Genomic DNA, 15,442 nt, shown 5'->3' with positions numbered 1-15,442 from the left:
TTTGACACCTGATTAACATTCTCTCAGTGCCTTAATCTTATTTTTTATATTAATAATCTTTTATATGTTAAACTAGTTAGCTACAACAAAATAGAACTTTTTAACTTTACTCCTGCAATTTTGTTGAATCTGTATTTGACTTTGTGTCATCTCATTGTTGCATCTTCCAAACCTTCCAAACCAAGCAAGACCTGCTTCATTCCCTGTAGAAACACACACTGTGTTCCAGCTTCCTCACACACTCGGATTCTCACGTCCAAGTGTAAGGGCGAAGGCTGCAATTAGAGAAATGGAGAAACTGGCCGAGAGGTTTTTCTGCTGAGTGCTGAGAACGCCGCCACCCATTCAATTAGGATCGAACTTGCAATCCTGGCGATTCCCACTGACCTTCTTGCAGCACAGCAATTATCACAACGGTTCTCTGGGGATGTTCATAAAAATGAAATGGGTCTTTGTGAAGCTGTAAAAAAAAAAAAAAAGTCCCATATATAAAAGTGGATGCAGCACTACAATTGTTGCCAAGTCCTGACTCGAAGAGGGTGAGTGCATCCTCCTTTTTGTGCAAGTTCTATCTATATCTCTATACTATATTTTATGTCTTTGTTTGGCTAGTAACCTACAGGTCATAATTCTATGAATCACTTTTTAGAAACTAAGTGAATGTCTATGTATGACTGAGGAGGGGGTACAGGGTACCCAGATTTCAGAAGCAAAAGTGGATGGAGGTGGGTTTGAGCACTTGTGGGTGCTTTTGGGTTGCTGGAGTGTCAGGTTACAAACCCCCTGGGAAGGGGGCAGCCAGTAGCAGGGCGACTGTCGCCCCCCTATTTCTGCAGCGGCTATTTAAAGGCCTAATTGACAGGCTGGGGGGAGGAGAATGGGGGGATGGAGTGGGGCAGCTCAGAGATGAGGGGTTTAGAGGAGGAGAGGTGGGTGAAAAGTAGAAAGACGTATCTTCTCGTCAGTAGGGTGCAGAGATCTTGACTTGTGGCAACTCAGGAATTTGATTGATGTGCATTGAATTTTAATTGAGGGTCTAAAGTGTGTGAATTAGTGAAACTGAATTCTGAGATTAGTATCTGATTTAAGGGGAAAATTAATTTGGTATTTGTTTATTTGCAAATCAAAATTCTGTTTGAAAGGATAACGCTGCTGTTTATATTACTTTTTTCAGCTACCCAAGGACTTGGAAATCAGATTATCTCTCTACAAAGGTATCGAACAACAACATTGTTCTTTGTAATGTAATAAAACAGAAATGTCAGTGTGTTAAAAAGTGTTGTGTGTCCGCAGAAATCACCTTTCCCTTCAAACAAATATTGTCTGTGTAGCGTAGGGCCTCCATGCTACTATGAGTGGAGACAGCCCATCCATCAAACTGTGTGTGTGTGTGTGTGTGTGTGTGTGTGTGTGTGTGTGTCTGGGGACATACTGTGCTCGCCATCCACAGCGTCCTCACAGCGCTGGCTGAAGCTCTCATACGAGTCCCAGCGGATCAGATGGTCCTGGGTGTTGTAGTCCACAGAAACGCTCGGCCCGTTCTCCAGGTGGCCCAGGCCTGAGGGACACATGGCATGATGGGTAATGGAGTCCTCCCACAGAGCATATCAGCTGTCTTATCAAATTATGTCATTCCAAATGCAAATATCCATCATTGGGGAATTTATTCCAACAAAACCGACTGCATCAATTCAGAAAAATGTCATTATCATTATTAATACACAAGTCTGATAAAATATTTTGTAGATTTACAGTTTGTATAATGTATTTCTAATATTCTATATATTCTACATACATTATATGCATACAGAAATGGATTACCTTTGATTTTTTCTGGTCCATACGAGAAAACAAATTCCACCTTCCCATACTCTGGGAACCTCTCATCTGTACAAACACAGTATAAAAAGGATTTTCTTTGTAAAATAATTGACACAAACGCACACAAACCCAATATGTGGGTGAAATATGATGTGTTTAAACATGCATGGAGCATCATAGTCTAACAAATTCTAAACAACACAAAGAACAGATCAGAGGTCAAGATTTTCAGTGGCAATTTCAATGTTATTTAGCAAACAACAATACTCAGTACACAAATCAATGCATTATGCATTCATTTCTAGCATTAGACTAAAAAATGAAGTTCAATAATGCTCAACTTTGGATGATAAAGGCATCTGCAGTGCAAACATTGTGCTGTTTCAGTGTTCATTCTAATGTCTAAATACTTCAGTGAACTCTGGTTGAGCTTTATTATAATTAGCTTCTCATTTAACCTTCCCTTCCCTTTATATTACTGTGAGTGAATGCTGAGCTGCATTCACCACCAGAGGACCCTGTTCACTATAAAAATAATGAGGAACGGTGTCCTGCTGCAGCAAGAACTCACAATCTGTATTGTACTTTTCTCATGATCACACAATAATACAGACACAGTTGAACACAAAAAACACATACGATAAAAACACACCCACCAAGAGGGCAGTTACCTTTGAAGGTCTCATCCAGCTCGTTCTTCCCGAAAATCACCCCGAGGTCGTGGATGGCACAGGTGTGGAACTGCACCCTGAACACCACATCTCTGGTCGGGTTTCTGAACCGCTTGTGGTAACACTTCAGCTACCGTAAGAAAGGGAGAGTCGGGTTGTGAAACATCAGTACATGAATCAATGCATCAGGCAGTATCTCTGCATTTTGTGGGAAATATATATATACTCAATCTTTTGAATTTATATTGCAGTATTTATTCTAGCTGGCACTTTCTTTTCATATTTTTCAAAATAAAAATATTACAAGCAATAAAAATCATTTCTGTGACACATAAAGAGAAAGATGATGGGAATTTGTAGTTTTGTTGTTTTATAAGAAGGAGGGATTAGGGTAAAATACAACAAAAAGTCAAGTCTAGATCAAAAGAAAAGGAAAGTTCAGATTTTTCAGAAAAATCAGTATTATCAGCAGAAACTCACCAAGATGTCTCCCTTCAGAAGCAGGCCGGGTTCAATAGTGATGCAGATACTGGTGTTGCTGTCTCCTTGCACGTTGCTGCAGTAATAACAATAATAACGTCTTGTTAAAATAATAACTGGATTCAGTATAGGCTCAGCTCTGCCTTGGATTTACACACAAACCACACTGAACTGGAATAAAAGTTTCCATACTATATTCCTGACGTATAGACTGGTTGCATTGCCTGGTAGATCTTCAGGAAAGGACGGCAGCCTGTGAAGGGAAATAAATTATAATGATTCTGATGCCACAACTCAAGGGGCAATCCTTTAAATAAATTCAAATGTAGCACTTCTTTCGGTTCATTTGGCAGCGGCAGATACTCACCTCCTTTGGACTCAAAGTTTGGTATGCCGTGCATGATGACATGATGCAGGAACAGAGGCTTGTTGTTGATTTTTATGTGTCCGGACAGAAGGCCGTTGAAGTATTGCACATATCTGCAGACAAAAGGAGACAGTGTGCCTAAGTCATGGAATACAGGTTTAAACATAAAAACTGTGCACATCTTCCACACTATATACTAAAATGATTGATTATACAATGGGGATTTTACAGAATAATCAACACTGTTTTTTTTTTTACTAACAGAAAGATAGCTGCTTCCAATTTTGTAATTTTAAAACTTAACAAAGATGCCAACAATGTTTTTTTTTCAAAATATTTAATACTCTATTCAGATATTAGAAAATGTTTAATGCAGGAGTGCATAAGACTCTCATTTTCTGCACATGTACCCAAACCTTGCTGTGGAAGAAGTTTTTTGATGGTGGCACTGAATTAAAGGTTGTGTGATCACCAAAATATATTCATAAATATCTATATCACTTAATTCCATGGCAATCAATTTGATACTTGGTCTTATCCCTCCTCAGGACCCTCTGGCTTCATTAAACACCAATGAAAACCGCAAAAATCCTCATCCTGTGTGCTTCACCTTTACCACCCGTCAGCTCCAACAGCCCAGCCAGAACCGAATTCCGCTCCGACTATAAAACAACCTTTATCCACGACGGGAAATGTCAGAGTGAATTGGTGTGTACAGAGGCCAGTTGGGGGTCTGTCGAGTTAGTGTGGTCTGGTTGTTAATGATGATAATGATGATGATACCAAACGTGACCTTGACCGTGGGGTCGCCGCATGCAGACACCCCCCCCCCCACCACCTTGTTCTGCTGTCAGTGGCCAGATGGTTTAGCCTCTCTTTAATTCAATTAGACTGAGCGGGGACGCCCTGAGAGCAGCGCTGAGAGGAGGAAGTAACTTGTAGCTACAGTGAGGGTGTTTGTGTGATATGAGACATAATCATGTTATGTTCTTTTATCAAGAAAATACCCTATATTAAAGGTTTTGCACGAAGCCTTTGAAACGTCAACAGGCTGTACAAATGCATATTAACTGAAAAGGACTACAGATAATGTTTAATGTATGAAATTCAGGCTAATGGTACTGTTCAAAATTAAGACCATATTTCCTCTACCTTCTGTCACAGAGAATGTGTTGCTTGTCCTTTGAAAACAAATATTAAACATTGTTATAGGGAGGTCCCAGATGCAGCTAAGCAAGAAACATGACTTAAATACCAAACCAAACAACCTGAAAACGGTATTTTGAACATTTAAAGTGACACAATTAAAAGCCAATATAATGCATACTGCAAGCTATGTTGTCCCTCCATCGCATGACTTTACAACTCCATCTGTCAAGGTATCAACAAACCTTGTTCCCGATGACTTAATTGGCTGTGTGTGTTTGCTTTTAATATGAGTGGTGAAACCGAAGACAAAGTTTAAAATTAACTAGCAAAACTTTCCACGATCTGTCACCAGTTATGTTTCCTTCCAAACACTGTGCAAATTTTCAAATTAAAAGTCATCAAAGGTACTATTATATAATCAGAAGAGCCGCTCTTTTGTTACTAGAGTGGTATTTTGTTTAGGATTTACACCACTTTCGTTAATGTTTTCATCACTGCTGTTTTCCCACACAGTCAAAGTGCCTACATTCACAATTTTGATATCACTCTGCAGTATCTGACCAATTATCAGAGATCCTGTCATTCTGTCTTTCAGTGTTACTATTGCACCATCATGAAATTTTACCCCTTTTATCTTTATACGCCTAATAAAGAGCTGATGCACATTGAAGGAGCATAAACGCCAAAGTCTTTTTCTGTTGTATTGCAGGTGATGGCGACACCTCAAAGTTGCATCCACACTGTAAACTGAAATATCCTGATAATATCACTGTATCAAACACTCTGCTTACATCATTTATTTTCACATCTTTCTTTTATTGAAACAACCTTTTCACCTCATGAAAAACATCCAGACATGCCTCCTCACAGAAACCCAGATTGGCAAAATGTCTCGAGTGTGACATTGCTGAGCAGTCATACGAATAGTTGACACCATTTTAACTCTTATGTGGGACAAAAACAGGCCAGGGAGACAAACTTTTTATGTTCCTAACATTTCTATTCAGATTTCCTTGTGAGCAACTTTAAAATGCACATAAAAACAATAATGGAGCCTCACTTAGGCCGAGAAACTCAATTCAACACATTTTCTAGCTGAATCTGACCTAGTGGCACACAAGAGGCAGCCTATCCTCCCAGCAAGGGCTCAGTTTGTTTACTGTAGTGTTCCTACATTTCACAACCAACATGGTAATCATGTAATGATACTAAAATGCTACATGTAACACCTTTAATCCAAACTTTTACAAGCTTTTATAGGAGCAGCAGATTTAGCTCATCTCCTACTCTTAATGTTAATGTCATACATTCCAGACCATAATACTGGCAGACTCCAGGGGCAGAGATAATTATATCCGAAGCAGGAAATAGCAGCGGGGCAGAGGGGAAGCCTATAGACCTGTTAGAGAATGACTGGCTGTCTAATTCACTAGCTGAAATGAAGTGGTGTTAAGTCCCCTGCTGTTTCCTGTGTTTCTCCGTTTATTCCCTGTAACCTTTGTCCTGCTCATCCTTTCCAAGAAGCGCTCAGATCGGTATTCCTCTCTCCCAAGGTGAAGAAGAGAGGCGGTGAGGGGTCAAGCCTTTAAGAAGTTGACTGTCTAATAATGCAGCAGGGGCTAATAATATGGTAGGAGCAGATTTATGACTTAAAGGAAGATGTCTTAGATGATACTCCCCCTGGAGGGAGCTGCATTCATAATAAGAAATTGTTTAAATACCTTTAAACCACTCTTGATTGGTTTGACCTAGTCTGGTTTGGATTTTACTCCGCTGTTTTGCGCTCTATTCGTGGAAAGGACATTATCTCAAAACACTCAGGACATAAAGTGGAGAGGAATTGGAGGAAAATATGCTCTGATAGCCTGAGAAGGCAGGAATGAACTGCCACCAAGCCCCTGCAGCCTCCCCAGAGACACCAGTGGAATCCCTCAGACAGACAAGATGGATCGCTTCTGTCCGTGCCATGACGTTTACTCGCAATTATCCCAATTAAAAGTAAACTGGAGATAAACAGAAGACACAACAGGAAAGAATTTATTCTGTGAAATATGAAAAAAATAAAAGAGGAGAAATTGGGCCACTATACTGATCAGTCACTTTGTGTTTTTATTCAGTCCTTTAATGGGCTGTTTATTAAAACCCCAGTGACCCCATCAGTGTTGTCCAATCATAGCTTAGCAACCGTAACTAGGTAGGCATGGAATACATGCATACATGATCACAGAAAGATGTTACAGTCTCCAAAACCAAAAATACAAGAGCAACAGTGTTAGGAATGAAGGAAGGAAGTATTCATTGTACATTATTATGTGTGGGTACAGGTTATGTTTAAATAAAAAACCCACTGATAAGTTTACCGTAACACATGATGCTCACGTTAGCCACAGTTATCGGTCTCTGTTCAGGAGTAAAATTCGGAAACAGCAGACAAAGCGCTGCAGCAAAGGTCAGACTCATAAAGCAGAAGTCAGCAAACAGGAAGTGAGGTAATAACTGACCTTTTTTGTGACGGCTGACCCACAGGAAGTGCTTTGTCCTCGTAGAAGCGCCGCATTGCGAATCGGTCCAACGCCTGGTCAGCACTGCATGACACAAAATTAGACATATTAGTCATATTATAGTGCATTTTGAAATTTACAAAGCATCAACAATAACTGGATGTATTGTGGAAGACCGGCTTTTTTTTAAATTTGTGATTTTGAAATGCCCCCTGGCCTACATCTTTTACAAAGCAGCTTTAAGTCCTCCTGGCTCCATCCCACCTATTAACATCTGGTTGCATTAAAAGAGTTAAGAGACATTTTTGAAGTGCTTCTTCTCACAAAGACAGAAAAATAAGCTGTCCAGGATGGAGTGTTTTGCCATAATAATCACATCGGTGTTTAATTTTCAAGGCTGCTCAAGTCCAAGACCTTGAGGCCTAACTATGATTGATTGATGCTCTTGTCCTTATAAAACCTTGTGAGGAGGAGACATAAATAACCTAAATCACACTTTTTCAATATGGACAGCCAAAATTCGTCACCTCTGCTGATCAGTCTCTTCGTTTAAACTCAGTCCAGCCACAATTAATGTAATACTGAATATTGAATGTGTCTACTGATCAGGACATGCTTGATACCTTGCGGATATGTTGCTGTAGTGCATGTACGCAGCCACCACCACCCCTGTTCGACCTCGGTTCCCCTGTCACACAGAAACAGAGACAATAAGACTCAGTTACATGATTTAAAGTTTCAAACGTTATAACTGAAAAGTTTATTTGAAACTGGAATCATTTCAAAGGGATCAAAGACTTTTGTATTAATAAAAAAACAACCAAAAAACAAATAAATCCTCAGATGTGAGGGACTGGTCAGTAAGCTGCATGAATTAAATTTGAAAAGCTGGAAGCATAAATAATATGAAATAATCTTTAATCTCTCTGCTTGTTTAATGTGACCGGTCAGACTCAAAGCAACAAATCAATTCCAGAGTAAACCAGGGAAGCTGGAAAAAATGTTTTCCTTTCTGCTTCATCTGTACAGCATTGTATGTTTAGAGAGAGAATGGACTGTATGATTGAATAGGAATTTATGTTGATTTTAAGAGGTCCATCAGACACTACATATGCAATCTGTATGTCGCTATAGATGAAAAGACAAAAAACAACTATATTTTTCACATAAAAAAGGAATAGTTAGACATTTTGGAGCTACACTATGGTCTCTGCTGGTGGTCTTGCAATCTCATAGTGACATATAGTCCAGCACATAACCCCCTGTAAAACACCCAATTGTTATTTTTGTACCGGTTAAACAAATGAGGTGATAATTAGCGATGTTTAGAAGTGCTGGTAGGTAACTATTCCTTTGAGAATATCACTTCAAACAGGGCACAAGAAAGAAGACGTCAGCCAATGATTCCTTGAAAATCATATTCACATTCTGAGCAGTTGTGTACCGGTCAGCCCTGCTTTACCTTGTTATGTAGTACCACTACGTTGCGTGGGTCTCCGTTGAGCCACGTGTCAATGGCCTTGCACATGCTGCAGATCTTGTCCAATGCCGGTGCATGGTGGTCTGGCCAGCCAAACTCCAGAACCTGAGGAGGATTATCAGGACCAAAAGAAGAAAAATACTGGGTAAGAGGAGGATGAGAGGGGTTTTTATGGTTTAATTCCTCTCAAACGTGAGGTCATTTGATAGATTTATATGTGTTTATGTGTGTCTGGATTCAAATAACAAAGACTATGCAGCTGCTGAGGTATTTGTACCTTGTGGTTTAACTTTGATAAGTCGCTCCTCCACTCGCTCAGATTGAGAACCTTAAATCAGATAGAGAAAAAATACAAATATATCGAAGCACTAAGAAATTTCTGTACAGATCAAAATCAATACAGAAATATCCATCAAAAAATTATTTTCTGAAAGCTCTGCCAGAAAAGGACAGGAAATGAATATAGGATATAATATTAGATAATTATATTAGATATAAGACGTATGTCTCACCAGATAGTGCTCGCCATGTTTGGACCGCAGCATCGTCGCCACCTCCTTGAGGTTGGTGGTGTAGCTGCGTTCCTCGGCACCGGCAGGGAAGCAGACAGAGATGATCCTCTCTGTGATGTAGACCAGGTCCACCTCATAGCTCTCCTCCATGGCCTGAACCACACTCTGACTCCTGGAGAGGCAGAGGGAGCGAGAAGAGGGTGTCATGGTGGAGCTGAACATCTCAACTACACAGTTTGAACATCTGCCAGGCTTTCCTTGATTATGATACAGAGGCCCTGATTGCAGAGGAAGGAGTGTGTGCTTCTGTATATCACCAACACAAAAGATATTCTCTTCGATAAAAGAAAGAGTGGCTTTACAGTCTGTACTTCAATACATTTCGAGAAATTCTATTTATTTCATTTTTTTTATAAACATTGTTTCATTTTCATTCTGCTGTAGTATGCCTGCCAAATGTGATCAATGTCATCAACACTCATTCAGTCAGTCACGAGAAAGGGTTTTCTATCTTATAACCTCAAATCTGACCAATAATGAAGGGTGCTTTTGTGCAGATGACTGGATTTGTCTAAAAGCTGAAGCATCTACGTTGAGTTTCTAATTAATTGTATTACAGCTGTGATTGCTTGGTTTGTTGCTGTTGGTGAAAAACACTGCTGTCTTAATTAAAGTAACTGACACATATATGATCTGAAAGCTTACTGTCATCCAGTTGACTTACAAATTGATCTGTCTGGGGAAAAAAAGGGGCAAGTGAAATGGAATTTCTTATTGATCAATAATTATAGTCTGACATGACTGACAAGTATGCACTGATTTGATGATTTGCAGGTATTGAGCTAAGCTTGACTAAAATGTGAGCTCAGGGTTTTTTTGGCATTCAGGTTACATATGACTATTGATCTTTTATGCATTTGAATGATGTAGCAGGTCCTAACCAAACATTTAAATACAACTGTTCAAACAGCCTGAAAATCATCAGATTTGGTAATTTTTTAACCTCTAAACACATGACAGTCAGGCCACCATTAACTTGACATAGGACTTAGGATCACTAGGTTTGTTCACTCCAAACTGCAGTCCAATGTTCAGTGATTATCATCTTTACAAGGACTGCTGTGAAACTTTTTTTTTTTAACAGTTGCTGTGAGAACATTTGTAGAACTCTCCGATTTCTCTCGAGGACTAACGACAGAGTTCATCACAAACATCCACTTGATCAAATGTAAACTCCAGCAGCTCACTCTTATATTTCTTGGAAAGGAAAAGGTTTACAATCCTTCACTGGCTGTTGACATGACCTCTGCTGATATTATGCAATTTATTTCACTGGCCAGTGGGCATACAGTAAAGCCCCGCATGAGAAACAGCCATGCCTGAAGAATAACAGACAACAGGGAGGTGGAATGATGATTTACATTCCTACTAAAACTGTGAAATATCCAGCACAAATGTTTGGTTTTTTTAAATGTTCATATAAAAAATATTGTTGAGTTGTGGATGATAATGGATTTAAGGGATTTATTACGTCTCCGTGAATTTATTTAAGTTTTTGGAGGTGAACAAAGATGTTTAGATTGTTTTTGGTTAAACTTAACTTAATTTACTTCGTACAGCTTTATCATTCCCACTGCTATTTTATTCTGATGAAATAAGTGTGCACATCTGTGCATTCGCATACAGTTTAACACAATCATATAACAATGCTATGTCTTACTGCGACTGCTTTCGCCTTATCTCCACACTCTTGCAGGACCTCGTAGATCCCTGGAGAGCACACACACACACACACACACACACCACACACACACACACATAGAAAAAACACAAAAGAGGGTGGGGGGGAGGGAGGGACAAAAATTATTCATAAGCAAACTGCATCTGGTAATGATGATGATGTTATTGAATTGCAATCTGACATAACCTATTAGGGAAAAATCAGATCACAGAAGCAAAACTGAAACTGTTTTTGGAGAAAAAGGAAGATACAGAGAAAAGAAGAGGAGGGGGGAAACTGAAACTTAAAAAAGGAAAGGAAAGAGAAGAAGTACAAGAGAAAGACAAAAAAAGGAAGGTGATGAAAAAGAGTAGTAACATGAGAAAAAGTAGAAGAAGAGATGATGGAAATAACAAAGAAAGAGAAGGAGAGAGGAAGAAGAATTAAAAGAAGAAAACGAGGATGATGAAGAAGAGAAGGGGAAAAGAAGAAGCAGGGATGAGGGATAGGAAAGAAGAAAGAGATATTCAGAAAGAAAAGATGAATAAAATAAGAATATGATAAAAAGAAGAAAGGTGAGAAGAAGAGGAGAAAAAAAAAGTCACAATACACCAGTGTGTTCCAGGAGAAAACCACCCTGACTCAGGTCTTGTCAGGACTTCAGCACAGGCTTTAATTATCCTGTCCTGTATCTAGTTATTTACTGAGGAAAGAGTGGAAGTCCTGACTTTTTCGCAGTGACAGGGCTGCAGAAGGGAAATATTACTGAATATGCTGTTCTGTTGAGGAATCTCTGCATAATAGATGCTGGAGCTGCTCTTCCTCTTACTGTTTGGCGGCCCAGGGGAGAACTTGTCTCTGCGAGTTTAGCTGCCATCGAAAAGATGAAGCCATCCAAGAAGATAGAACGACATCTGAATGTATCTTCACAGACATCGCCTCTACTTTTTTGTCCACAACGTCAAACAGAGTGAGCATTCAGCTTCACCGGTCAAGTGGTTAAACAGAGATCTTGGCAAGAAGGGCCTCTTATCACGGCACAAGGTTAAACACACACCGAAAAGCTCTCAATATAACTGCCGAGCAGCCTCTCACAGATGAAGCTAATCCCACCCCCAAGAGCCAAAATAGGAAGCATAATTCTCTGTGATTTGACAGGAACCAGATGCTAGGCGGACCCGCGGACGCTGGTGTTTGCAAAATGAAACAGCCTGTTCGCATTGGGGGCTTCAGGGGTGTTATTACGCCGGTACATTTCACATCACAGGAACAAACTGTTGTTTTGTAGCAACATGGGTGCATGAACGCCTCGTGAAAGTCAATGCCGCATTTAAAGTGGAGTGCACTATCTATCCATTGAAATGCACCTTTCACATGAGAAAGCTGGCTTTCGCAGATAAAGGCTAAAGGCTCAATTCCATGAAAAGACCAAAACCAACAATAAACATATTTTCTCTGTCGCCAAAGTCTGATATCTTATTCTTCTGCACCATAGAGCTCCATTGTTCAGAAACTATTAAAACACATCAACAAGCCACACCATTGCATGACATTGCTAACCCCTTTATTATCATGAATCTCACATACGCCATCCTGTTACTCGCTTGCACATTAAATGTGTGTTAATCCACGGCTGAAATTAGTCCCCAACAAATCTGCTGTTTCCTCCTGTTTGAGTAATCTTTATTTAAAACCATAGCGCCCGGCTGTTCATCTCCAAATGTAACAGATGTAGTAAAATAAGTAAGTAATTGCACTGATCTCTACCATTCAGCCAGTATGATGTGTGTGAGGTAGGGATGACTGAAAGTATTGAAAAATTGATAAATGCTAATGCTAATTTTTTTTTTTTTTAATGGGATTTAAAAAAAAGACAAAGAAAAAGAAAGAAGAAATGGATGAATGCTAACCATATACTAAGAAAGACACCAATTTTTTGCACATTGTAGCATATATGTCACAAATCCAACTGCTGAGGAAGACCTTACATTATGATCAAAAGCACCACAACTGCTACAGAGGGAACTTGTGAAAAAATATCGTCAACTAAAAATGACACATTTTAAGCAGGGATAAGATACGAAAACCAAAAAAATAAACATTTAGTAGCAATTTTGCCTTCCTGTGTGGGAGTGGCCTACCTTGCTGAACAGGTACCCAGTGCTCCACCTCAAGGATGAACGCAGGTGGGCAAAACGCCTTCCAATGGAGCTGCCCAGAGGCATGGCTAACCACTTCTCTATGTTTTACTATTTACATCATAAAATAAAAACTATTACACTCAAGATTTCCAGGCATAATTTGCCACTGTATGTCCATTGTCATTTAGTTTTTTTTAAATCAGAAACCATCATAACAAGCTCAGTCTTCAAGTGCTGAAAACAAAGTAGCTCCAGCTCCTCCTTATAGAAAAAAAAGCTAGATTCTGAGCTGTTTGTGCCAAACTTCATCAGCGATTATGTAATATATGATGATGCATTCGTCCTTCTCTTCTTTCTCCTCTCGACTGCCTTCTCCCTACTTTCTTCTCTTGTCGTCTCTCTTATGCCCACTTTGTGTTCTCTGGAACTGCCCCTCCCACGGTCTCATTATCTCTCATTATTACCGTCTCTCTCCCCCCCTGCTTCTCTCGTCTTGAATCCCTTTCTTCCCAAGCTATGTGTTTGTGCACTGCATGGTTCCTGTGAGGATATACTGTTATATGTTTGTGCTTGCCTGCTGCACATGTGTTTGATCTTAATTACTCTCAACAATCTAGTGGCTGAAGCGATAGATAAGCATAAAATATGGAATGAAAGCAATATCTTTCAATATTTCCCTGTTGGTTTAAGCAGTAAAATGGATAGTCATTACAAGTGTTGTGAAACTGGATGCAACTTTCTTCCTTTGTATGCTTTATGCACAGTCATACAAACTTATTTTTGATTTACTGTGCCTGGCGCTTATATGCATGTCTCACACTCTCCTCTTCTGAGAAAGAAACTGATTTGAATAATCCCTCATAAAGCAGGCCCCACACGGACTCAATTATGGTCACAATGGGGCGTTTGGACTCAAAACCACCGTGGATGTATCCTATGGACTAACCAAATAAACATTACACCAGCACTTCCCCCCTTCTGCCCATACACCATGCACACACACACACACATATATGGAAAACCCCATATGAGGATGATTCTTGGATTCAAGCAAGGATTCCAGGATAAAATTTTATATAAAATCTGATGGGTTTTTTTGGAAGTCCAGCCAGAATGTATGGCTTTTAACCAAGCACAACACAAGATTACCCTTAAACTTGAAAGGAAGGAAACCTGATGTGATAAGAGGTAACAATCACAACAGAGATGGTTTGGTTAAATAAAACATATAGACGGTAAATCAGGATCACAACCTTGGCTGAGGATGCAACTCATTTAGATGTGAAATGTCTGGTTAAAAGGGCTGTAGCATTTACTCCCAAACATCAATATGTCATTGTCAAATTGTTTGCGACAACTTTCTATAATTACAGTAAAAACAACAAGATCATGGTCAAGACAATTAGTAGCCTCTGTCTTGATATTTTTAGTGCCAGCATTTCTCATAATTACATCCGCATTTCCCATAAACCCTGTTGCTTGCTGTTGAAAAAGGATGTTGCTACTTGTATCAACCCTTAATCTACTGTTCTGGTGTTTGGGCATTACAGTAAAGAGGACAAACACAGTCTTACACGTCATATTGCACTCTGAAAACAGCACCCGCTTCCTGTTGATGGTAAATAATGAAACAGAAGAAATGTGGTATTGATGTCAAAGGAACAGAATAATCTATCCTTACCCCCACCAAGGAGGTTGTGTTTTGGGTGCTGTTTTATTTTGTTTGTCAGCAGGATTATAAAAAAAACTGCTGGTGGAAGGGTGTAGCATGGGCCAAGAAAGAACCCATTCAATTTTGGAGTGGATCTGAATCACAGGGAGGATGCACAAATTCTTTTCTATTTTTGTTAACAGTGCGAGATGAAGTCAAGTCAGTGCTGGTGCTTGCAGATTTGCCTACTATAGAAGACTTCTCAAAGCACTCAAAATCTACTTCTTCGCTATTTATCTGTATGTTCAGTATGCTCTAAACCAAAATCATATTTCTGGCACAATTTGCTAACATATGGCATCCAATTGTTGCTAGATGAGTTAGCTGTACAGATGTTTCACTGGTTGCTAACAATAAATGCAAACAACTAACTAAAGTATGCTGGTGACAAATAAAGTATTGTAGCAAGCAAGGTAAAAACTACTTGGTGGTGTATTCCTTTAAAATGCTACATTAAATTGATCCTCAGTCCCCACTTGTCAGTCTCTCCTCTGTCTCTCTTTCTCTGTGAAAATGCACAGACTGTAAATGAATATCTCCATACAGCCTGGTGTACACAGAACAATCTGTGTTTATAATCGCACTCTAAATCACCGCAGAACTTCTGCTGCCGGTCTAAACATTCGAGTGACGTCTGACGCAAACACTGACTCATTATGGTGACTCACATAAGAGAGAAAAAACAGAGATGCAAGACATCAGTGCTGCTTTTATCTCGTGAATAAATTAAGCTTCTGGTTTCATGAAAGGGAAAATAAAGACAAGGCAGCCCCCTTATAATCTGAAAACATTTAAAACAGGCTAACATATTTCTGCCTTTGTGACTGCTGGCTTGAATAAACTGTTGTCTTTTTGCATTAGTGGTGGTGATCTCCTCTCTTATTTTTCT

General features: G+C 39.5%; 1 protein-coding gene across 1 annotated transcript in view; it reads right to left on the bottom strand.

The window, feature by feature from the left end:
• Nucleotides 1-15,442, bottom strand: part of tns1a (tensin 1a) — a 57,268-nt gene that overhangs the window by 28,438 nt on the left and 13,388 nt on the right. Inside the window, 12 exon segments of the mRNA XM_035677690.1 lie at nucleotides 1,433-1,558; nucleotides 1,822-1,887; nucleotides 2,478-2,622; nucleotides 2,973-3,048; nucleotides 3,165-3,225; nucleotides 3,340-3,452; nucleotides 6,990-7,073; nucleotides 7,613-7,677; nucleotides 8,452-8,574; nucleotides 8,747-8,797; nucleotides 8,982-9,153; nucleotides 10,702-10,751. Coding sequence (XP_035533583.1) covers nucleotides 1,433-1,558; nucleotides 1,822-1,887; nucleotides 2,478-2,622; nucleotides 2,973-3,048; nucleotides 3,165-3,225; nucleotides 3,340-3,452; nucleotides 6,990-7,073; nucleotides 7,613-7,677; nucleotides 8,452-8,574; nucleotides 8,747-8,797; nucleotides 8,982-9,153; nucleotides 10,702-10,751 — 1,132 coding nt within the window.

This window comes from Morone saxatilis, unplaced genomic scaffold (genome assembly GCF_004916995.1).
Source record: "Morone saxatilis isolate NCDOM2014 unplaced genomic scaffold, NCSU_SB_2.0 Contig6, whole genome shotgun sequence".
Taxonomy (NCBI): Eukaryota; Metazoa; Chordata; class Actinopteri; family Moronidae; genus Morone; species Morone saxatilis.
The sequence above is the reverse complement of the archived record's forward strand: the minus strand, read 5'-3'. Positions and strand labels throughout refer to the sequence as shown.